The sequence below is a fragment of the Manacus vitellinus genome, unplaced genomic scaffold, assembly GCF_001715985.3.
Source record: "Manacus vitellinus isolate BGI_N305 unplaced genomic scaffold, ASM171598v3 scaffold_15_pilon, whole genome shotgun sequence".
In the NCBI taxonomy this organism is placed as follows: Eukaryota; Metazoa; Chordata; class Aves; order Passeriformes; family Pipridae; genus Manacus; species Manacus vitellinus.
In genome coordinates, this window is record NW_021939122.1 from 6,051,102 (window position 1) to 6,075,662 (window position 24,561).

At 41.3% G+C, this 24,561-nt stretch overlaps 1 protein-coding gene across 1 annotated transcript in view; it reads right to left on the bottom strand.

Annotated features, from left to right (window-relative positions):
* Positions 1-24,561, bottom strand: part of ANTXRL (ANTXR like) — a 56,970-nt gene that overhangs the window by 26,617 nt on the left and 5,792 nt on the right. Inside the window, exons 2-13 of the mRNA XM_008929851.3 lie at positions 18,428-18,499; positions 18,222-18,293; positions 16,089-16,170; positions 15,953-15,986; positions 13,912-13,991; positions 13,716-13,784; positions 13,436-13,516; positions 13,274-13,334; positions 8,146-8,244; positions 5,811-5,880; positions 4,626-4,704; positions 360-455 (exon numbers count right to left, since the gene is read on the bottom strand). Of these exons, the coding sequence (XP_008928099.2) occupies positions 360-455; positions 4,626-4,704; positions 5,811-5,880; positions 8,146-8,244; positions 13,274-13,334; positions 13,436-13,516; positions 13,716-13,784; positions 13,912-13,991; positions 15,953-15,986; positions 16,089-16,170; positions 18,222-18,293; positions 18,428-18,499 (895 nt within the window). The remainder of the gene's footprint in view (positions 1-359; positions 456-4,625; positions 4,705-5,810; positions 5,881-8,145; positions 8,245-13,273; positions 13,335-13,435; positions 13,517-13,715; positions 13,785-13,911; positions 13,992-15,952; positions 15,987-16,088; positions 16,171-18,221; positions 18,294-18,427; positions 18,500-24,561) is intronic.

Below are 24,561 nucleotides of genomic sequence, written 5' to 3' on the forward strand. Positions count from 1 at the left end.
TCTGAGACAATGGCAGGGTTCATCCATCTCAATGCTTTGTTCTCTTTGTTTTCTTGATCATATCACAAATGAGTTGTTGTGCTTCATTCTCATACATGCAACTCCTACAGAAACTGAAGCAACACTCACAAGCTTACTTAAACTTCTCATTCAGCGTAAAAATCACATATGCCTTGAAACAATCAAAAACCCAGACTAGAGTGACTTCAACAAGCACTTTAAGCAACTTGTTGAATCAGGGCTTTACAAATAAGGCAACATTTTTCTTAAGCAGTTAACCACCCACTCCAACACTTTAGCTGTGTGCTTTTGCCGAGAATAGATAAAACTAAGTCAATAGAATAAAAAACTGTATTTACCACTGTGCAGCAAAGGGGCCAAAACCACCACAGCAGAGCCAGAGCCAGCAGCAGGAAGAGAATCAGGAGAGCAATGAAAAGGATGGTCCCAGTCAGCTGCAAATAAGATGATTACATCTGGGTTATCTGCTATGTCTCAAAGAAGGCAGGAGCCCTGAAGTTACACATTTAGAATCAACTTTCACTCGTTACAAGGTCTCAGGAAGATTGTGATCTTAATCTTCATTAAAATCATAACAGTATTTGATGTGACAAACCTGTATTTGAAGCCACAAAATCAGGGGAGCATCTCCTGTTTTGCATTGTGTATTTGTATAATTTACGTATGAATTTTTGGTATGTTTATAGCCCATTAGATTCAAGAGTCTTAAACCTGTACACAATCCATTTTGTGCTGACAGGTCCCTTAATACTGTCAGAGGGGCATTGCAAACTACATCACCACAGACTCTCAGGCATGCAGAATAACCTTTCATCACTAGAGATGCAGAATATGCAAATGCTGATATCCAAGGAATGGGAATACTGGAGACAAGACCTTATAGGTAACTGTTTGCATGTCAGTATCACAGAACAGAGAACAACTTACTTGCCCAGAGCATCAGCTCCAAGCCTGCCTGTATTGCCTTGACCCAAACTGCACACACAACCCTTGCCTGAGTGATTATACAAACTAGTCAATAATGCTGTTGGTTCTTGGTATGCTTCTTAGGGCTGGTTTGACAATTTTTATGAGATGCTGTAATCATTATCTTAAGCACTTCTGATTCTTATATTCCATTGATCTCTCTGCAGAGAACAGTGAGACTCTGGGGATGGATAGCTAAGGGTCTACCTTCAAAATCCAACTTAAATTTTCTTTAAAATTACCAGGAAAAAAAAAAAAAAGTAAGTTTCAACACTTGAAATTAGCTTTCCGGAGCAGGTAGGCAACCAAAGAGAATCACAGCTCTGATTTTTCCAGATAAATCTTGATGGATCCTTTGAACTTGTAGCATTTCACATCAGTGCATTCAGAAGAGGCATTAACTCTGTGTATTGCTCTGATGACTACAGGAATCAAGTTTTCATATGCTCCTTGGCTCCTGCAGAACACACAGAGCACATGGCTTTTGGAAATTAAACACTTGTCACAGATGGGCACTGCTGGGATGTGCCCTATCCTTGGGCTGCACTGGTTTTGGGAATGATGTTAAGATTAGCTCCAGCTATATTTAAATTTTTTTATATATATTCGGAAAGAAACCTCTTCAATGGTAGATTTTCAGAACTTGAGAAGAGGTTCAATTCACCAGAAACAGGGTAACAAAAGACCAGGCAAAACTTGGCAGCAAACTAGAGGAGAGCCTGAGTCTAGGAAGATGTGAAAAGAGCTTGAAGAAAGGTTGGTGAATCAGGCTGAGGAAATAAGAGTTGGCTAGAGAGGAAGCTGTAAGAGATTTTCAAAAAAGGATAGGTGAGAGGATAAAGTGAAAGAAAGCAAATTCCAAAAAAGACTTAGAGATGACAAAACCCATGAGATTCACCTTATTATATCTGAAACTACTTACTGAATTCCCATGACACCAGAAACTGATCCTTAGCCCCTTCTTACAAAAGGGGCTGTTCTAAGTGCATTTGTTTTCCCTTCAGACAATGAAAAGGCTGAGGGTGGAAAAGAAAGTATTAGCTGATAAGAACTTGCAAAATCTGGGTGAGATCCCAAGTGATTGAGTTGACTGGTAGCTAGTTCTTTCTCAGGCCAAATCCTAGAGCTGTCAGGACTAACGTGTTCAATATGGGATTTACACAAACACAGCACCTACTCCATGCCTTTAGGTGGACCATCAGGTCACAGCATCACCATCCCTCCACTGCTCCGTGGCTTTTTGTTATAAATACAACAAACTGACCTGTTTGGGATAAGCTATTTAGCTCACCTTCATTTGGTCAGGGAGCAGCTGGAGTGCTGCAACATGTGTACCAGACTCCCTGCTCAAAGAAGTCTTGTTAGAGGACACACTACCCAGCTGCAGTTCAGCACTACAGCCCCCCTCTCTGGCCCTCCTAAGGCCCCGTGTAGCACTAAAGCATCTGGAAAGCAAATACTTGAAGAGGTATTAATTCCCAGTGAAGTCAGTTTGCTGAGAAAAGGGTGAGTAAAAATCAAGTATAGCTTTAGGAAGTATTGTTGCACTCCTTAAAAACAAATCCAAGTACAGTAGCTATGCAGTACCACTGCTACTATTACTCCAAACACACATTACCTCCTTGTTTTGTCACCTTTGTTCTCAGGCATTGCTTTTCTCATGCTAACTGCACATATAAATTGCTGTTTGCCATAGAAGCTCAGGAGCTGCTGGCAGCAAGAAGCTAGTCTTCTTTCAGTGATTTTAATGACACAAAGCATCACAGTGAAGCTGGACTTTGAAAAGAAAATAGCAGACTTCATGCAGCTGAACAGAAATAAGCATCCCAATCACACAGAGGCTTTAGAAGTAAAGTGAAGATACTTACTGTATAGAAAGGACAGAAGGACCAGCTGGGGAGGAGAGCTGAGCAGGCCAGCTGACTGCCACCCACAGAAAAGGAAACAGGAGAGGAAAGGAAATAGAAGGAGTCTCTAAAATGAGAAGAGTGAAATGCATGAATTAAGATAAAGTTGGAAACTGAACTGCCAACCTCCCTGCTTATGGGATGTAACTGGAGTGAGACAGTACTTTTGCACCAGCTGTGAATGAGGCTTCCTGCCTCCTTCACATTAAATCTGCAATAGGCTGGTCAAAAACTGTCAGACTGACAGGACTGGAGATTGGATTCCTCTTTTTATTCTAAGGCTACCAAGAAGAAAAGCTTTCTCCATCCATGCTCTGGCATTAAGGAACCCCAGCTAGGGCTGAGACTTCAGTCTTCATCAGAAATAGGTTACATACGGGTAACTAAATGCACCATTTAACACTTTTGTTACACTGCAGACATGAAAGGTTTAATTGTACTTGAGGTAAAAGAGTGGAATAAAATGTGAAAATATCAGTCCTCAGTGTTGAAAATCTGGAGAAAAGTTTTGTAAAATAGACACGATCAGGCAAAGCAGCAAACACATCACTGCTAAATTGAGTCCCTGCACCCCAAAGTGTTCCAGCACTCTGTTGTGAGATTTCCCACCTTCATCACTGAAAACATCAAAAAATGAGATCTGCAAGTTCCAGTCACTGCCTCTATCTGCATTCCTGCCCTTCTCCTCTGCAGCTGTCAAAATGGTCAACAAATGATTACAAGCCAATATGACAGCATTTGGCATAGGCTATAAAAGTCCTTTTGACACTAATAATAATAAAGCTCAAGTTTGATACAAATTGTTTGCTATCAGGTACTTCAGCCAACTTGGTTTAGACCAGGAGCACCAGGTTACATCTTTAGTTACAGTGCTCACTTGCATCAGCTACGGGTATTGCCTGTTTTTACCCCAAAGGTAAGGAAGACAATTTCTTATCTAGTAGTCAGTTTCTTAATTTTGATTGTTTGATTCTAAAAATCAGACTTTGATGAAGGATTACTTCTAGCTGTTTTCCCTGACACTTCACCTGGTCTTTTTGACCATGAGATTCTTGTATCCTAACCATCACTGTCCACAACAGCACACTCTCCCTTGGTTGGGCTAAGCAGCAACATTTTATTAAGACACTCATATCAGGATCTGAGAGTTCTATTTCTTTCTGGTCATCCCACAAGACACCAAGAGAAAAAGCAAACAGACCCTATCACTAAAACTTAGAAAACACCTTCGCACATCCTGAATTAGTAAAGGAAAACTGTGGTGGTCAAAGAACAAATGCTGTAAGCTCCAACCAAAACCAACCATGTCAATTTAGAGGACCTTTCATTCTGTGGCCCTTCCTGATCAAAGTCCTAACAGTTGCCTTTTTACTCCAGATCCCATTAGGTATCCCAAAGCTCAACAGGGTATTGCTTCCTGATGCTCCTTCCATCATTTTCTCAGATCACCTGCCAGTAAGATCCTAGCTTTGAGGATCTCTCTCTCGGAATAGGAATGCCTTTTGTTGTAATTTTTTATTCAGGTAATCTGTCATGATTGTCTATCATCAATAACAATTTAATCTTAAGTAGCCCTGGTTATTTTTCCAAGAGCTGCTTCCATCTGGTCAGTAACTGTGATGCAGAAGCTGCAGACAGACCATGCTCGCTCAAGAAGGCTTTGCCTAAAGAACCACAGTTTCTTTCCAAGATCTCGTGGTTTCTCTGTCAAGCCCCATTGCCATTACTTACACAGTGTGCGCTGGTGATGCTGACAGAGCTGGAGATGAACGTTAGCCCATTGTTCATGCTGACTTGTAGGAAAACCACCCTAAAGCACAAAACAGATACACTTACTTTTAGTGTCATATTTACACCCACTGTTACCTTTACTCTGGCTCTCTTTTAGCCATTGGCTCATAAACACACACGGACAGTGTGTCCTGCTGAGTCAAGGCATTTTCATGGCTCCAGGCACTTACCTGCATTTGCCTCTCTGCTTGCCCAGGAACTACCCTTTTTATGTTGCCTTAATTGACATGGGACATATCCTCTTTATAAAAAAAACTCCTCCACCTGGGGCAAAGGGCACTAGGCCAGTGAATTAGAACAATGTCCCAGACATTTGCCATACTACTCTAAAGAGCACAAGAAACTAAGATTTTTTTTTAACCCCCTTCTGCAACTTAATGCACGAGAATGTTTCTTTTGTAATTCAAGCAAATCCAGAATACATGCATAGAGGTTAAGGGTAAAAACACTGAAATACCAGTGAAATTTTAGAAGATTCTGTCCTTAGCCATTCTCCAATATTAGAGAAAAGATCTACAGGGGGAAAAATAAAAAATAATAGTAATAAAAAAGGACAAAACCCAACCAAACAAATTTGCTTCACCCACAAATACAAAGGGAGATGGAGGCCCAGTACAGTATTTAAGCACCCACAAGATCACCAAGGGGAAAGGTAGGGCATTATGTCATGTCTCCTAGGAGTCTAAAGGATTAAAGCAGCTGGAAAATGCCAACACTAGACAGAGCAGGGCAAAATACAGGAAGCAATATCTATAACAGCAGCAAAGCAATTCAAATCAAACATCTCCTTTCAATCAAAACTAAAAGTTTGCCTGTAATTTAATTACCTTTTGGTCTGAAAAAACATGATATAGGAACAAAGGAGCAATCACCATTCTATGATATGGGGCCATGGTCCAGCCAGACCTTTGGTTAAACTGTGCTAAAGACCCAGCATTGAATAGGGCTATGCTGACTCACACTAGGAAAGGATTTGGCACAAAGGGGATGGCTGCAATCTGACACACATATACATAAATTTATTAGCTAGACACTTTGGGCAAAATTGTGAGCCTTTGGTTCAGTAATGACATCCTCATCCAGAAGTCCACTCTCTCTTGATACATGCTGGAAAGGAATACTTACTGTCCAACATCTTCTATCACTGGTGCCGGACAAAGTAAGTAAGTATCGTGAATAAGAGTCGGTTTTTCATCTGAAAAGAAATTAATATAACTATCAGGGATGAAAAAAAGAAATTGTTCCAAGCAGGCTACCCCCTGGAGAAGTGCTGACATGAACAACAGCCACAGATCAACTCAGTATATGGGCGAGTACCAATACTCCCCAGTGGTGCTGATTACCAACTAGAATAACCATTCATGTTGATGCCAACATGATGCTACCAGGCTAGAGGTATCACAGCTAAGAAATGGAAGTGTACCTCTGTTCCTGACAGCAGTGATCAGCCATTTGGAATTCAGCTTTGAGCAGTATCAATCATGCCCATCTGAAAAGTGCATGCAACCTCTACTCATACTGAATACTCTGACCCCTCAATTACTCAAGGGGTCAAAAGTTTAGCGTTCAGTTTTTATCTACCCGCTGTCGAATACACACAGAGCAGAATCCAAGGCTGCACTGTTTGAGCCCAGGAGAAAGGAAGGACAGAGATGGGGCAGAGCTAAAACTGACAAATACTGGAGAAAAAAACCAAACCAACCAGGGCTGGTCATTTACAGGAGCCAAACAGAGAGGGGCCATGACTGGTGTTCCCTTGAGACCTACCCTGCACTAGCTGCTTCTGCTGTACCTGACCTCCCCTCTGTGGCAACATAAACTACAAATAGCCCATGTTTATAAGGGTTTGGTACAGGCAGAGCCAAAAGCACAGCCATGGGTGTTTTCCCACCTTCTTGCACACCACTGCTCCAGCAGCCAGCAGTGTTAATCCTTTAGCTTTCAGAAGTCACATCCAGAAAGCCAAGTCCCGTGAACACAGACAGGAGGCCCAGCAGTAATCCTGCAATGGCATTCCACTAGAAGTGGGTAAACTGAGGCAGAAGAGTAGACACAGTACTGCTGTGACTACGGCTTAGCTCTAAATGGCCAGCAAAGCAGCTCTGGTGCTAGCCTGGAGAAAGACTGATCTACAAGAGTTGAACCCAAGTAACAGGCTGATAAAAGCTGCCATCTTATTTACAGATATTTGTTTACTCTTTTTACCTAAGGAAAAAAAAATAATTCAAGCAACAACAAATCTAAGAGTTGTTCCTTCATGCTTTATCCACTTCAAGCATACCTGAAGACAGAACTCATTTCCCTGCCTTGGCAGAGATGACAGCATAAAAATCACTGGTATGTTTTAGGGCCAGCCTGAAGGCAAAAAAAGCCGGTCAGCCTAAATCAGCATCTCATCACAACATCTGTTGCAGACCCAACCCAAGGAAAACACAACATGGAGCTGGAATGGAATCAGAGTAGTTTTCCTCCTGTGCATTTCCAGGCCCAGGTCAGCACTCACTGTGTGAAGTCCAATCAAGGTGCTAGCGGATTGGGGACAAGGAAAAAAAAGCAAAAAGTCTGTTTAACTGATACACCACAAGAAACAAATCCTGGTTAAAGGGCATCTGTAAGTGGAATGAGAGCAAGACCACCAGAGTTGATTTAATGCAGCATCCACGTAGACAACTTGGATGGGAAATGAAGGAGCAATTCATTTGCTCCCTCTTGTAAGTGAATTCACTGCTAGAGAAGGCACCAGTCTGGGCACGACAGGATGTGAAAGCCTCTACTGTGCTCAGCCAACAAGGGTAGCATATACAAAAAAGGAGCAGAGCTTCCCCTTCCCACACCATGCTTCACCCTGCCAGACATACACAGCTTCTCAGGAGTCAGAGAACTGCTGAGAAACTGGACACTCAATCTTTTTTGGACATTCAGTCCTTTGCCTAGCTGCTGAGACAGCAAACAAAAGACCCTGTCCAGGGCAGCAATGACAAGGAATTTCCATGCTACACAGTCACTGTGGTGGGACCAGCAACTGGTGTCAGAGAGGAACAGAGCAGGCCTGGCAGGGCTTAGTTTTATTATGGCAATTGTCTCCTGAACTGGTGAATAAAAACTGAAAACACCACCATGGGATCAAGATAACACTACTTCTTTTTACTTGGAATGGGAAGCAATTTTTATTCTCCACCTTAAAACCTGATACCCACTCTTCTCTGCCATATGCATCACCCATGTGCATCACTACAATGATGCTGTGCAGCAGCATGCCCCATTTAAGCACTCAACACAATGCCCACAGGTCACAAGATTGAATAAGAATGAATTTCAAGCTTCCTTTAAGTGATCTCTGCCCCAGCTCCCCCTCATATCTGCTGCAAGGACTCCCCTTAACATGGATGAGTGTTGGCCTGTGTTCCATGAGGTGACCCAGCCACAGGTATCACTAGAATACACCAGCCTGCAAACTTACTGATAGTAAGGCTGTCATTGAGCTTGAAGCTGCAGAGTACTTGGTCAATATTTCTTGCATGATAAAAGCCGTTGCCTCTTACCACAACTTGAAAGGATTCTGCAAGTGAAAATATAGAAAGAAGATTTATGAAAAATAAATAACAGCATTTCAGTTCAGAATTACCTGAATTAAAACATGACAATTACTGTTCTCTGCCCTATGCCTGAAAGAAAACATTTCCCCTGACACTCTCTCTGTTCAGCAGCAGTGGCCAAGAGCATTACATGGCATTAGTGCTTTACAGAGTCTTCTCTTTGTCTTAAGTTGGCTTCCACAAGCGTAACACAGATCCACAATGCCTTGAAGGTGCCACAGTAAAACTAAGTCTGACTTGACTGATGTTATCTCATGGCTCCTCTGTGGCTTTTGGAACAGACACCTTGCACAAGCACCAGTCCTTCCTCCTCTCTTCATGGCAGATGGCACTTGGCTGTAAGCAGCAGCTCTGTTCAGGCAGATGCTGACAGACAGGACTCCCTCTTAAATCCCCTGTGAACTAGAGAGAAAGCTTTGCATCTGGTACAAACCCTGAAAAAAAACCACAGCAGTCCTCCTGCCCGTACAATAATTGAGTCCGTGCACAGCCCCACTCAGCATCTGCTCTGCATGGGAATACCTAAGGTGCCATCATTTTCTTTGTGCTCTTCCCCCACAACCTTGTCCCAGCAGCTGAAACCACCAGTGGCACAAGAAGAGGCCTGCCACAACTTCTGTTGTTTTATTCCTGATAGGGCAGGCACCTGTGATTTGTCATTACTGTGATAAGCAACTATGATTTGTTCATTCAAGCAGGAGAAGCATCATTGGTTTTTGGTTTTTTTTTTTGGCTAATGTTTCAATAGTCTTTTTACTGACAGAGCAGTTTTGCATTTGAACAAAGCCAATATAGGAAGGGTACTGTCAAAAGGGAGATCCCAACTGCACACGCCCTCCACTGTTGGCACCACTGATCATGTTGCAGTGCACTGACTCGCTCATACTCCTGGAAAATAACTGTTGCCAGAGACACCAGTAAAGTGACTTGCCTAGCTGAGCATCAGCTGGAAAAAGCAGCACACAGGAGAAGGTAAGGGAGAGCGACAAGTAGTGGTAGCACCAAGTGAGTTTATGTCTATCATGAAAGCACTTGGTGTCACCATATCTTTCCTGTCCCTAACTGTACTGGATAACTTGAGAAAGAAAATTATCAAGAAACCTGGCTTTGTTTTCTCAGCTAAAACAAAATTGCACTTGGATTTTTCTTGTCTCCTGAACCAATAGTCTTAAAAGGCAGCAACCACAAAGGTTTAATTGGTAGATATTTCAGTGGCTTTAAAAAGATACAGCAAGTAAGAAAGTTTCAACACAAGACATCAAAGGTAAAAGCTACATCTAGAAGTTTAGTCTTGTCAAGACAGTTTACCTCTCCTGCCATTCTTTTCACTGTGACTGCCACTCTGCACAGTCAGTTGTGAGCCAGTGACTGGGCAGTAACCTGTCTACCAACATAAGCTGACAAGACTTGCAGGGAAATGTAAACAGTTGGTACTGGATTTAGTTGTTGCTGTTAAGAAGCCTGCCCCTTCGGTTGCTCTGGAGCATTAATGTGTTCTGGATGATGGTCTGTTGAAATGGCTAATTCCATTTAATTTTGTGCTCTGGCTCTGGCTGCGTCCTTTTCTTCCTTAGTTACTGTCAGATCGTAGATTGCAGCTTTTGACAAGACAGCGAAGGGAAAAAGGTCAGCACTGAAATAACCGGGCAGCGCTGGCAGCGAGATGGTAGGTTGAAGCTGGTGTGCGCTGGCTGCGCTGTCGGCTCCGCTTCTCTGACTCTGATGAGAAGCTGACTGCTTGCATCCACACCTGGTAGTTGATGTGGCCAGTAGGATGCCACATCCAACAAAACCTTTCAATCACATCTGCGTACCGTGAGCATAATCAAAGCAATGATGCTGTCAAACAGGATATGAGGCACCTCCGATTCTGCACTGATAGCCTGTTTACAGGCTGCATGTCTTGGTCATTTTAAATCAGAGGGAACAGGAAGGACCCGACTACATTGTTCCACATTGGGGACAATGAATTTGCAGGGTCAAAAAGCATTAAGCATCGGATAACTGTCACAATATGACGAGATGAATTTGTAAATGGACTTGCCAGATACGTTCGTCACAGAGAGCCAGAGTCCCAACTGGAATTGTCGCCACATGGAAATTATTCCATCAGCATTTTACTAAACCTCTAGTAAGTCAAAAAAGAAGCCAAGATCACCACTAATCACCAACACAATAGTAATTATGAGAATACTTACAAGCAGTGGGTCAGGCCCTGCTTTAAGCCCTGATCGTGACTTGCTTCCACTGAGCCACACAAAACCCTCATGATCTCATACCAGACTGCAAAAATTATTAGCAAGGCTAACTAAGTAAAAGCTAAACCAATTCTCACCTCCTCACTCCGCTAAGTTTCATACAAAAAGCATGGACAGACACATTTCGAGGCTGTAAACAGGCAAGTGCCTTTGCTGGAGAATGTGATAATATATTGCACTCTTTCCAAAGGTCTACTATTTTTCAATCATCATTTTCAAATGCAAATTTCTATTATCTATTTTTTAAAAAAACAAACAAAAAAAAGGTCTAACTTAAAAGGGGGAGGAATGTTGCATTTCTAGAAAATATTATGTTCTAATTTTCAGCCACTGTGTACATACACCATGCAAGTGTATATATATTTTGATATATGATTCAGGAGCTATGTATCTTAAGTATACATTATCAGTAAACTGTATCACTAATTACCTAAATTTAAAATGTATAAAAGTTCTAACATCAATAAAAAAAATACTGAAGCCTATGAAGCAAAGCCAAAGGAATTACATTATAAAAATAAATCATATTACATATAGAGTAGAACTGTAACTGTCCAGTGAACTGGATTCAAGATCTGGATTCACACTACCATGAAAAAAGTTGTTTAATCCCAGGAGATTCCTTCCAGGAGACAGTAGTGCACACAGTTATGCACATGAACCTCCAGCTATATTGGAAGCAAGTGGGATAATAAAGGATAACAAAGCTAAGCACAAATGTAAATATTTCAGCTATGGCTTGCAGGACTAGACTCATAATAAATACAATTACAGGCCTAATTCTTAGTGCCAAAACCCATTTAAATACAACATGATATAAACAGCGTACACCATTTGGAGCTGCAGCTTTGGCTTCCACCTTTTTTCAAGTTCTCTGCTGCTTCAGACAAACCTTCAAGCACATGAGACCCGAATCTTCCCGCCCTGGTGACTGAGCACTGTGCTTCATCATGTGCCAGCCCTTGCTTTGTCACCAGGGACAGAACAAACCTCGGAATTTAAGTGAAACAAGTGCAGTAGCTTGCTGAATCAGCAGCAACACACTGAAACTGATTTTGCCGAATTTATATTGGTCTTATTTGAAAGCCACAAAGACAAGGAAAACCTTCTACAGAGGCAAGTAAGACGATGATATTTTTTTTTTAAGGACAAACTATTTTTAAAATGTACTTGTGTGTTCTTAATCACATTTGTGATAAACTAGTCACCTAGCAAGCTTAGCAAAAAATGAAGTGGTTTGAACTCATTATCCTTTGGAAAAAAAAAATTTACTTTTTTTGCTGAAATATATTCAATTTTAAAAAGAAAGTATTTTCTTGAAAATTTATTTTCTCAAATATTCCAGAAAAATATTTTCAATTTTCCATTTGAAAAAATGGTTTCAAGTTCAACTTTCCAATATTCTTAATATTATTCCAAACAATTGCAAGAATACTACTGAAATCCCTTGTATTGGAACACCATGTTTTCATGTAGCTAAATGAATTTTTATTGAACAGGACAGCTTGCGCTAAGCTGTTGCGCTAAGCTGTTGCACAAAAAATTTCCAGATATACAGTAAGCAAGCAAAAATAGGAAGGAATTTATCACTATGAGATAATAATTAAAAAAAAAGCTTTAAATGCCAAAGCTTTAAAACTGGTTGTTTTTTTTTTAATCAACTCCACAAGATTTTTAAAGATATAATCATTGCTTTAAATTTTCCACAGACAAGATTTTACCACAAACTTCTAGTCCATAATTATATACTTAGGAATAATTCAAAAGATGCAAGGGTGTTTCATGTTGAATTGAAATATTCAGGGCAGGATCATATTGTGATCAACACGTGGAAATGAAGAGTGAACAATTTCTCTGTGATATTTATCAAATTTTTCCTGGGTTTCATATTTTTTATCTGTTTTCAAGGTCAGCTTTCACGCATCACTGATATTTTATTTTTATGGTCTCCTTTTTACAGTGTACAAGGAAATGAACACAAGACAGTAACACTAGAGCTAAATAACCATGCTGTAAACTGTACCTTCCAGCAAACTTATGGTGTCACTCTTACTCTGCTGCAATAGTCTTTTAAGCAGACAAAAATACAGCAAGAGAATGGCTAACATAAACCAGAACAAACCCAAGTTAAATATACTAGACATGAAAGGCATGAAATTATCAACAGCTCCTCTGGGTGTCCCTCATGTTTACCATACAGACTAATGGTTCTTTTAAATAAATAAAGCATTAGCATTTTAGAAAACACAAGAGGTATCTTGGCCTATGCAGCAAATTATATTTGGTCCAATAAACCTGAAATTTCTATGAATGTTTTGCAAAATCTTGTTCTAACTGCTGACAAGTCCTAGCAGGTCCTAGGAACAGAGTCTTTCCAGAAATTTGTGAGATGTCGCCTTTAGACCACAAAACACCTCTGTCAGTCTGGCTTTACATCACTTTTGTGTCTCTTTCAGATTTTTTAAAAAGTGGTATTCCCAGTTCCCAAAGTCCTACCTCTGTCAACCCTCCGAGCTGCTACTCAGCCACAGCAGCTACATGTTTATTGGCACAGTGTTTTTCTGAAGCTGAGAAGGAACATGCAGGGCTTTAGCCATGGCCCAAGAGGATGCTCCAACACATCCACGGGCTTCAGCTCCAATACCATGTGTACTTAACACGGCAGTTAGGTAGTTACTGACATTTCTTCAGTGTTGGTCACTCACCTTATCACACTGTTTTTGTGGACACTTACCTCCTGCACAAACACTGGACGGCTCAGCCGCTAGGATCTCAATGCAAGATTTCTTGAGAATCTGAAAGATTTAGAAAATGGCACTTTTGGTAACCATTTTATCTACGCTTTACTAATGCAGGAGAGGACGCCCTTTTCTGGGTTTCAGAATATCAAACTTACTGAATCAATTGTTCCTCTTAGGGCATAAAAGCCTCCCTTTACTGGAAAAACATGATCGATGCTGTCAGCAATCGTTGACAGCTGCAAAGAAAGACAATCATAAATCATGAGGAAAACAAAATTACAGTGAACAAAACCGGGCCCTTTCATACTTGCTAGAAGACATCATAGTGACATGAAATGATTTATGCCTCGAGTAATTAAATAAACGCGTTCATCTGATGCTGTTACTTGTGCAGTAGTATAACAGAAAAACAAAACAAGAAGAAAGCAAAGTTACCTGAGTTTCATTGAAATCTTTCACTCCAACACAATAAACAATAGCTCCAAAGCTTCTGGCTCTGTTGGCCTAAAAAAAAAAAAAATAAAAAAATAAAAATTGCCATTAAGTGTAAAGCCATATAATCAGTGGAGCCAGCAGTAAACGTCTACAGGTTTGACATAAACTAGTTTGGATAAACATGAAGGTGACTTACTTCTTGTTCTGCATAATAAAACTGAGCATCTTGCAATTCTCCATCCGTCAGAGCAATAATCACACTAGCAGTCCGAACTCCTACATGGAGGACAGTTAACAGATTGCATACATATGACACAAGACTCAGCAATGAAAAACAAGTTTGAAGTGAGGCAATCCTTTTTGCTGAAAAATAAATACAAAACCATAAGGCCAGACTCTCAGCCTAATTTGCATGGACTTGGTGATATACCAGCTGAAGGCCAGATGCAAAGCATGCAATAAGCCAAAAACCAGTGCACCTTCACATCACAAGAATCACTGAAGGGGCAGTGCTGCTCTAACAAGGTCCACACACGGACTTTTCTGTTCTGCATAAAATACAGCACCTACTGAGATTACCACCTTTCACGTGGAGAACTGACAAAATGGATCTGCAGAGAAGGAGAGGTTTCCTTTCTTCTTTTGACAAACTTGTTTGTAGATAAACCTTGTTCAGAGATTGTAGTAAGAGATACCTCTGCAAAAGGAGCTTTCCTGCCATTCTACCTTCTCTCCAGCAGACTTTCAAAGAGCAACCCCACTGAACGTGGCATGAAGTATGCTTCTGTGGGGTTGTGGGAGTGGGGAGGGTGTCAGTCCTACACTTCTCAAGCAACAAGAATTTCCAGTAAAATTCACAGGATTTCAGAGCATGTGAAAACCTTAAGATCAGGGAAAAAAATTCATGTCTTGCGAAGCGACCTTTCGTATCCCATATAAGCTTAAGTGAAAAGGTTGCACAGGCTGCAGATATCTATATATGTAACGTAGTATAGAATACAATGCTGCCTAAAATGCAACAAGTTCACAAAATTAAACCAAATTAACATGCAAACTATCCTTCAACCAAACATTCTGAGTCCATAGTTCTTAAGCCAAGTAAATAATATACACACATGTTACTTTCAGGGAAGTGTTTGTTATTTTTTCAAAACAATCTGTTACAATTTCAAGTGTCTTCCCCCATATTGTCTGAAATTAAAGACTGATTAGTTCTGACAGGTTTCTTATGCCACGCAGTCCTTCCCATGTCATGTCAGACACAGACATAAATCTTAAAAAAACGACCTGCAACTTGGGAGGAAAAAAAATAGCTTGGATTTCCATATTCCTCTTTTTTTTTTTTTCTTCGGCCCAGCATGCTTTAAAAAGGCTGAAAAAATGGAGATCTTATTTAGTTTTCTTCTCTACACTTGTTTCTTCCCTGATAATTTAGTTCATGAATCCAGATCTCATCTACTCTATTTTCCTCCCTAATAAATCTACAGAATACTTGATTAGTTCTTAGCTATATGGTATAATGAGGTAAAATTGTTTTCAGCTGGACACTTCAGGATTCCTGATTTTACTGGCAGAAGTGCCTGCAATGCTGTGCAGAGCTGCTGCTGTAGACTCTACTCTCATAGCCTATTTTAATAAAAAGGCACTGGCCTGTTTATCCATCTTCCAAAAAGACCATCAGCTAACAAGAACAATCTCACACAAGGGTATGAACCAGGCAAGACTTGTTAACTAATTAGGACTTCTTTTGGCACAGACAAAACCCACAAATACGCTTTTCTCTCAAAATTTAGTGAAAATGTACATTTTAGCAACTTGGAATCTCAACCCAAATCATTCAAACTGATGTAAAAACTTCAGCTAATTGTATTCATACCTACAATAATGAGAACGAGGACTTGGGAACACAAAGCAGACAGGGTTGAAGGCATCAGGACAGAAGGGCACAGGAAAACCTGGGTATTCCTGTCTCCTGCGTGCAGGACGGGTAGCTGTAAACGGTTTGGTCTGCATTCTGCAATGGTCAGATCTGGGATCATACTGGTCTTCTCTGGTCTTAATAAACCATGAATCATGCATTTAAAAGTAGGATTGTAGTCAAAATGGAATGTAGTATTGCATAACACCAATTCCTTCTCCAATAATGCTTTCAGCGGGTTTACTGCAGGTCATAAAAAGAATTATAATCCCTGTCTTTTCAATGCAGATATATAACATGAACAATATACAGCACGTACCTCCATAGGTTTCGTGGTAAATTTGCTCATTTGCCTGCAAGGAAGTGCAGAACATTGTTAGCCCTTAAGTATACCAGCATCAAGTAAGCAAAGTTTATATGTATAAAACAAAGAAAGTAGGTACTGTGATGTGTACCCTTTTAAATCCTTCATGCATGAACGTGTCTCCTCCAGGCACTTCATCCCGAAGAATGTCGAGCCCTCGTCTTATGGCTTCCCTTTGGATTGAAAAAAAACAAATATAAACAAACAAACAAAACCCCAGGAGAACATTTTATTAAAATTTTCTTTTGTTGAGATATTCCTGTACCACAGCTAGATTATGCACCCTGTCAATACACTGCACAGAGTACAATACCATCAGCCAAAGCACTGGTTAAATCGAGTTTTTTTTCAAAATCCACAATTTCTCAGCCAAGCACTCATAGGGGCACAAAATCAGATACATAGTTCAGTGTTAGGGTAACATATTTTACGGATGCAATTCTGTCCCTGCTCCCTCATTCTGGTATACTGTCAGCCAGGATAGGATTGAATTAAGGAAAATGCCAGATATTCAACTTCGACACACTGCAGACCAAAAGAGAATTTAAAAGCTTACGACCCTGTCACGAAAATGGGAAAAATTAAAACTCCATATACAATCGGTCACGAGGACAGTTGAATATAAAGACAGAGGCCAAAAGATGATAGAAGACAATGGGAACGATAAGAATTTCCTATCCTCGACCAGGCACTGATCAACTTTCCTGGGGCAGAGCTTTCTCCCTGGAAACTGAGGCCCTTGGATACCATGACCCCTGGTGCATAGCTTCATACACCACAAATACCTAGAATAACCTCAGTGAAATTAATAATTTAATTATCACAGATCACTAAAAGACCCTGATCCTTGGCAAAGTTTTCATTATATTTATGGAACACATATAAGGCAAAAATATTCAACAGATAAAGATGTAAGTAGTTCAAAAATCACCTTAGGATGCCATGGGGAATCCTTTATTTAAAAGAATAGTGAGAACCTATCTAAACTCCATTTTGCAACTGGGTATTTTAGATGACACAACCACAATTACAGAGAATACAGGAGTCTATGTAGGATTAAGGTAAAAATCAGCAGCTGGGACTGGGGATGTCCTTAGGGCAAAAAGCACATTTTTACCCTTTCGAAGTACAAAATGAGCTGAAAAGGCCCACATAGAGAGAACAGAAGTTTAGGAGAAGGAACACTCTAATACCATGTTCAACATATTGCCACAAGGTTCCTGTCTACTTTCCACCTTGCAAAGAGTAAATCCACCTGGGAAAAGTAAGCAAGTTTGAGCTCTGTCACCATGGTACATGATGGAGACCTGAGCAAAAACTCAGGGGAGCCAGCAGAAATGCAAGACCCCTGCAGGGTTTCTGGCTTTGGATAAGGCCCTAGAGTACAAAGCAGAGGAAGTGGTTGTTCTTTCAAGACTGCTGCAGAGTCCCTGTTATTTATAGGGTGCCCTGTACTATTGAGGTCTTCTCACACAGACAGCAGCAGCAGCAAAAGTGAGGACTTTAGGCTGAAATGAAAGAAACACCCCCAACAGGGATTTGTACGTGTAAGGCAAATTAAATTATTTTTCTTTTTGAGACGGGGGTTGGATTGTGGCTTTTTTGGCGGGTGGTGGTTTTGAGTTTTGTTTGTGGGTTTTTGTTTGTTTAAAAAAGATAATTTGTGAAGGTCGCGCTTCAGACTTTTCTTACAAAGCCTGTCACTTGGATTTGCAAACCACCTCTGGAATGGGTGCTGTCTGCAGGCAGCCCAGGAGAGGGGTGTGATAGCCTGGTAGGGGACTGCTCCAGCACTGGGTACGACCACCTGCTGGTGTGAAGTTCAGGGCTTTGAGTCTCTTCCAAGGGCACTGGGGGATTTTCATACAGTCTTTCGCTCATCAGTTCATGCTCTGAGATCTCTTCCACAAAAACAGCCCTTATTTGGGTAGTTGGGGATAGCAAGGATGTATCTGGATCCTCAACTGGAAATGCAGTTTCTCCCTGAAATACTGCAGTAAAGAACAGACAGCCTAGTGCTGCCTTTCTCTTATAAAGCTATAAAGAAAATTGTAATGGGAGACCTAAAGGCTTTTCTAAGCCCTCTTCCAGCTGGGAATGGTGGAGAGGATTTCAGTTGCTGCCACACCAAGGATCAGGACAGACCTCCAAATTCTGAGGAGACTCACTGTTTGAGAGGAGGGATGAAGGGTACTTCTGGATGAAAGCTGTGGGGAGTACTTGCCTGTTCTCTGTTAGTTTCATGATTGTAGTGCCTCGTGAAGAAAACACAATGAAAGACATCCGCAACATTGGACTGAAACAGAAGAACAAGCCAGAGCCGTGTCACATACAATAGTTCAGCAAATTTTCATTTGCTAAGAAGCACTGAACAAAAAAATAAGTTGTATAAATATAGGAAATTAAAATATCATCTTAAGAAAACTTTACCTTATGAACTTCTCCGCTAGGCTTTCCACAAAAGAGTAAATCTCAGTCCAGTGATTTCTGACACTTCCAGATCTGCATACAAAACATAATTCATTATATTAATCTTTCTTTGCAATTAAATTCCTTGTTCCACTTTGAATTTTAAACCTGGCCTGCTCCAAAGGTAGGGAGGGACATAAATTATATATAGCTGTGCTGCAAGCTGTAACAGGAACCATGAAGACAAAATTGACTGACTCCAAGACAAGTAAAATAGGTCTGAAACAGTTTACCATACAATATTGAAACAAGTTCAGTAACCCTTCCATCTGCTTTTATTCCTTTTATAGCATAAAATATAAATATCTTCTTCTAGTTTAATTAATTTTATTTGACTTCATTAAATCATCTGCTAGCAGGTTATTTACTTCCCTAGAGCACAGCTCTGCCCTTGAAGCCACAGAGTCTTGACTGATCTCCTATTCTCCCAGAATGCGTGGGAGAATGTTTCCATGAATTACTGTTTGTTTCAAAAGAGAAAGCTTTTGAAATAATTCAGAAAGGAAAGGCAGTACTCTTGGCTAATTTGCTGGACTAGTGTTCTGGACAGTCAATCCCTGGCTCCATTAGAGATTTCTTGTGAAAACTTGGGTAACTTAGTTACATGCAGAGGACTTACACATTCATGTTGCCATTCCCATTATATACAACTGTATTACTGGCACTCCCTGGCTTTTTTTTTTTTTTTGCCAAGTCTTATCAGGGACCCCCACAGTCTGATGGGACTCAGACTGCAAACAGAGCCTTGCACACAGCAACTCTACAGTAAATTATAGGCAATTTCTACTGTGTTGTACTATACCATACACTTTCAAGACATTAAAAAGGCAACAAAGCATGAAAAGTCAATGGTTTTAAAAGCCCTCCCTAGGATTGTGACATTTATGAAAGAATGACCCATTTGCTTTCCTTGCTTGCCAAACTCATCTCTCAGGTGTCTTAGGCAGAACGATAAATGAAACAATAGCACATACAGAAGAATCACAAGGGCTTAGATGCAGAACTAAAAAAGTTCTGAAATTTAACTACTATAAAGCAGTAGGGTTTCTCTTAACTGCTGCTAGGCATTTTTCTGTGTAAACATGAGAAAACAATTTCATACTACAATTCTCAGCTCTGCTATGGGCTTTCCAAGTGACCCTGTGCCAGTCACTCCTGCTCTCGGTATGTCAGGTACAGAGCAGCACACAGAAGCCCACATGTGCAATGTAGTATGGCACTGCCTGCCCTGCAGCAGTGCCAGTAGAGTGGAGAAGAGCAAAGATAAAGGGACAAGGACCAAAAGGAGTCTCCTGAAGTACAAAAGCTAGAATAAGCTGTCTTGTGTAACCCTGTGCTTTTTATGCTGCTCTTCTAGAGAACTGGTGATTCATTCACAGAACAAACTGGTTATCAGAGAATGAAGAAATTGCCAGGCACTCAGACAGGGCAACAGAACACCAGGGACTGCTCAAACCAAGGGTCTGGATCCTCTACAGTCTCTCATTCATATGTGCTACACAACAACATGTCAGTGAAAGGTGCTGGCACTATTACCAAATTAACCCTTTCCTCAGTATTAAAACAATAATCCATAACTCATGCAAGGTATATAGTTTAAAGACTGCTTTTCCAAAAGAGATCCAAGACAGTTCAACACCTATAGTTCTCCAGGATTTTTCTGAAAGTCCCAGGCTAAATCTCTAAACATGAAGTCAGAGAGATTTTCCTTGAATCTCTCCAAGATGCATTTACAGCTCCCAATTTTTTTGTATTCTTTCCCCCCTGGAGCTGACACACTCAATTTCATTCTGAGCTTGCCATCTGACTTAAATTCAATTCCTGAAATTTTCAATGAAGTCAATTCCCTACAGAGAATACCCATAGTTTCTCACTTGGAAAAGACTGACCTATTTTGGACAAGGTATCAAATTTCTACTGCCAGCTGCAGAGGCACTGATGCAATCCAGAAAAGAAAGTAGCAGTGAATTTTCTTTAGAACAGCAACAAACCATTTTCAGTATCTTCTTGGGACTGTCAGAATCCTTTTTTTTCCACTCCCTTCTCTTTTTTTAATCTACTCCTCAGGCAAAGAACATCTTGGTAAAACAGCCTAGACACTGAAAATTCAAGAAGATCATAAGTCAGTAATAGTGGAAAAACATGAAGACTTTTAAAGTGAAAATGCACAGGTAATACTATGCACTTCTACATACCCTGACTATAATGAAACACCCTTCTCCCCTAAGAAGAATGCTGCACTCACATCTTGCTTATCAGCTGGGAAGTATCAAAGTGTCCCATCTATCAATGGGGAAATGTCAAAGCCAAATAAAAATACTAGCAAGAAAATATAAATGTTTTTAAATCCCATGGAGAGAGTACCAGTGAAGTGGTCAGCACTTAATCACTTTCCCCATCACACTCCTTCAAGCCCAGGTGTGTCATCTCCCACTGCAAATGGTGCCCAAATAACACAAATGCCAGTCATGTCTAACCCATTATGAACACCAGTGGGAGTGGCCTGGCTTATAGAAGAACCTGATTTCCCCTCCCTCCCACCAAACCTCACCTCTAAATATCCCTGTTTGTAATGTACTTTTATTTGCCATTTCATATATACATGTTTTGGAGGCTTCTTGGGTTTGTCCTGATAGTCTGATATGTTGCCCCAGAGGCCTGACTCCATACTACCAGCAACAGCAGTTTTAATGGCAGATTAAAAAAAAAAACTTCAACAACAAAATGTTTGCTAAATTATATAGTAAGTTGCCAAATGCTATCAAATATGAGCCCCAACACTGACAAACAGAACTGCCCAACACTACTGAAAATCCTGACCTATTTCACTGCCTTTGGGATCTTATCTTTCACACTGCAGAGTCACTGTTGCTGTCAGCACAAACTAACTTGCTACCCTTCATGGCTGAATCAGACTCAGAGGCTTTTGCCTTGGTTTCCCATGGCATGTGGGAAGCTCCAAACATACTCTAAGCTCCTTTCTGACCACGACCAATGCTTGAAAGCCGTACTTATATTTAACTCCACAGTTACCAAGCCCAGAGAAAGAACAGGGTCTTTCAGTGATGCTCTGCAATACAGATTACTCTTGGACATCCACACAGCAAAATTTTTACAGCCATTTTGGTGCTTTTCTTGTTTCCCTTCAAACTTTACAGTAAGTAAAAACAAACTCCTCTTAATCAGTGTACCTGTGCTAATAGGAGCCTGAGATAGAGTTGGCATGTGATTCCCAACGTACCATCAATCTGGCCTGTTTGGCCACCAAATGATACTCTCCTGTAAGATTCCTGAGGAACTGTGAAGACTTCAGAATAATGAGAAAAGAATAAACGAAGCACAGAGAAGATCAGCACTGTGCAGAAAAAACACTGGGTGGGACACACACTCACCCCCCCCATCAGCAACTAGGAGAAACCATGGGGAAGTGTATCCTGTTGTGGAGTTCTATACCAGCAGGTCCACCAAGATAGCACACTGTGGCTGTCTGCAAAATAAAGAAAGCCTGTGTTGCAGCCATAATTGTCTCGCAGGCCTCGTGAGTTTCCTGCTTTCAGCCATCAGCTACCTGGTTCAGCTCCTCACATCAATCGAAGGCTGCCATCACTCAGCCAAGCCCTGGCCTTCCTCCCTGTGCTCTCCCTGCTGAGGAAGCCCAGTGAGCCTAACATTTTCTGCAAAGTATTGAGCACCACAAGCCAAAGACTTCTGCAGATGGTGACAAACAGGTGACAAGCAGGTTGTATGCCTTTTGGAGTCAAGCAGGATGGTGAGGCTTCAGGCCTCGGAGGTTGCATAACTCTCATGGTGAAGGAAAGGGCAAAGCAATACAGAGCTGCTGTGGGCAGCCAGAATGCCCCAGAAAGCATCTCAGAGCCTGCTTCTGCTGCCTGTTCCACTGGGGTGAACCCAGAGTGGGACCAGAGAATGCCTATGCAATTGGGACCAGAATTCGGCCCAAGTGAAGTTAAGAAAAAAACCACAGGAGTCATTTGTCTTGAGCATGCTCCCTTCTCCACAAGCTCTGTTCCCATTACACGAGACAAAGAGAAAAGTCAGCAAACCACAACACAGGAAAGAATGTCCTCCCGGCCTCATCAGGACTGGGCTCGGAGGAGCAGCTGCTGCCGCAGCTCCTGCTGCTGCCGTTTTCCTTAATTTCACATTGCTACCACTTGATGGGAGGGGAAAAGAGGAGGTCAGCGAGTATTTCTGGGGGTGGAAGGAAGTGATGTGATTCCAAGGCTTGATTCTGCTCCTACTGACTTTGGAGAGATTCCTTCTAGTTTAGCGGAGTTCCGTGTCAGTATAAAAACAGTGAGCACGTTAAGAGTTGTGCCTACCCAACCTGAAGTATTTCACTGCTGTTTGTTCAGACAACAAAGAGCAAGATGGATTGGAAACATTCTCTTCTTTCCTAACAGGCTCCCAGAGGCAGAGGAAGCTGGAGCCCAGAGAAATGAAGCAGCACAACCCTGGCATATGGGATGCTGCTCTCAGCTCAGTCACTTCAGCAAGCAAAAACCAGGAGGGCCAGATCTGTCTGTCCTAGAGTATGTGATGCACAGTTACCACTAAATTCACTGTCAGGAGCACATACAGATCAACCCAGTGCAATAGACAGCACTCATGCAGCTTTGCAGTAAAAGTTAAAACTCCAGCCCTACCCAAACAGTAAATATTTTTATTACCATACACAGAGAGAAGGCAAGAGGACCCAAAGCCTTTCATCCCTGCTGAAAGTGACCAAGTGAAATCCCTTGAGAGCACAGCACTTTCCCTTGTCCTATTCCACACATACACACACTCCACATGCACATTTGCCTCCATTACAGATTTAGCTCAAGGCAGCAATTCTGGAGATCCTGAAGCAAGAAAAAGAAACATTATTACTGATGGGTTTAGTCTGAGTACGGTGTCAAGGGAGTATACCTCCTATTGAGTTTGTAGGTCCCAGTAAATCTCTACTTCCTTGAGCTAATGGTGGCACTGCACATGGCCCATTGCTCAGAAATGCAACACTGTTATTTCAAGGGCTCTTTGTGGTCACAACCACATTGTAGACAACAAAATTCTTGCACATGGCTAATAATGGCTCTGCAATAAAAGCAAACCCTGGGGCATTTAGTTTGTTGTGGTTTCAGACACGCATGCTCAAATGTTCATCCACCCCTCTGCTCCCTTCTGAGCCAGCAGAGCATTCGAAGTGACAAGAATCCTCCTTTCCCAAGCAATGTTTCTTGCAAGCATGGAAGGGACCTTGACTGGGTGATTCATCCAGGCAAGGAAGGACTAGTTTCTATTATCTGCTCCAGAGGCAATTAGAAACACTGGCAGAGACAGCCATTCTGAGACAGTCCTTGCTTCAGAGTACTTGTAACATTAATGGACAAAACAAGGGCTGGAATGGGGAGGGGAAGATGCAGGGAGGTGACTGCAAAATGGATTTTAATCCTAGGCCAGCATCTGAGCACAGGATCCAAAGTACTTGAATCCAAAAGGTTTCATGACCAAACCCACTACTTTCATACCTAACTTTTCTCCTATAAAACTACTGATAAAGTCTGCAGCAACATTAGAGATTTCTATGAAATCATGCCTCAAAACATTGCCCTTTAATCCTACAGTCATCCATCTGGTTCACAAATTCTGTCCACCTGATGCTACATTATAGCTCTTGCTAAGTCCCTAGCCAACAAAAGGGCACAAAGTGAAATTCAGAAGCCATGCTCCCACTGCATCCAACCACTTCATATCTCTCTGTGAAGCTCCAGAGATGCTCTAAGCAGCATCAGGGCAGGAAGACCCACTCTTAGCATCCTGGTACTCTCCAGCAAAACACGGGGAAAAAAGCAGGGCACACAATCCCAGTCATGCTGCAACATTCTTGCAAATGATAGCCAGGAGCAGGGATATACATGAGGTATCCTGAGAATACCTCACAGAAGTCAATTCATCTCTGCATTTGAGATCAAAAGGTTCAGTCCTACTACACTTCATACAAACTCACAATTTGCACCAGCATTTGGCCTGCAAGCCCAGACTAAAGTGATGAAATTCTCAATCACTGAACACACAAAAACAAAAATCCCAGG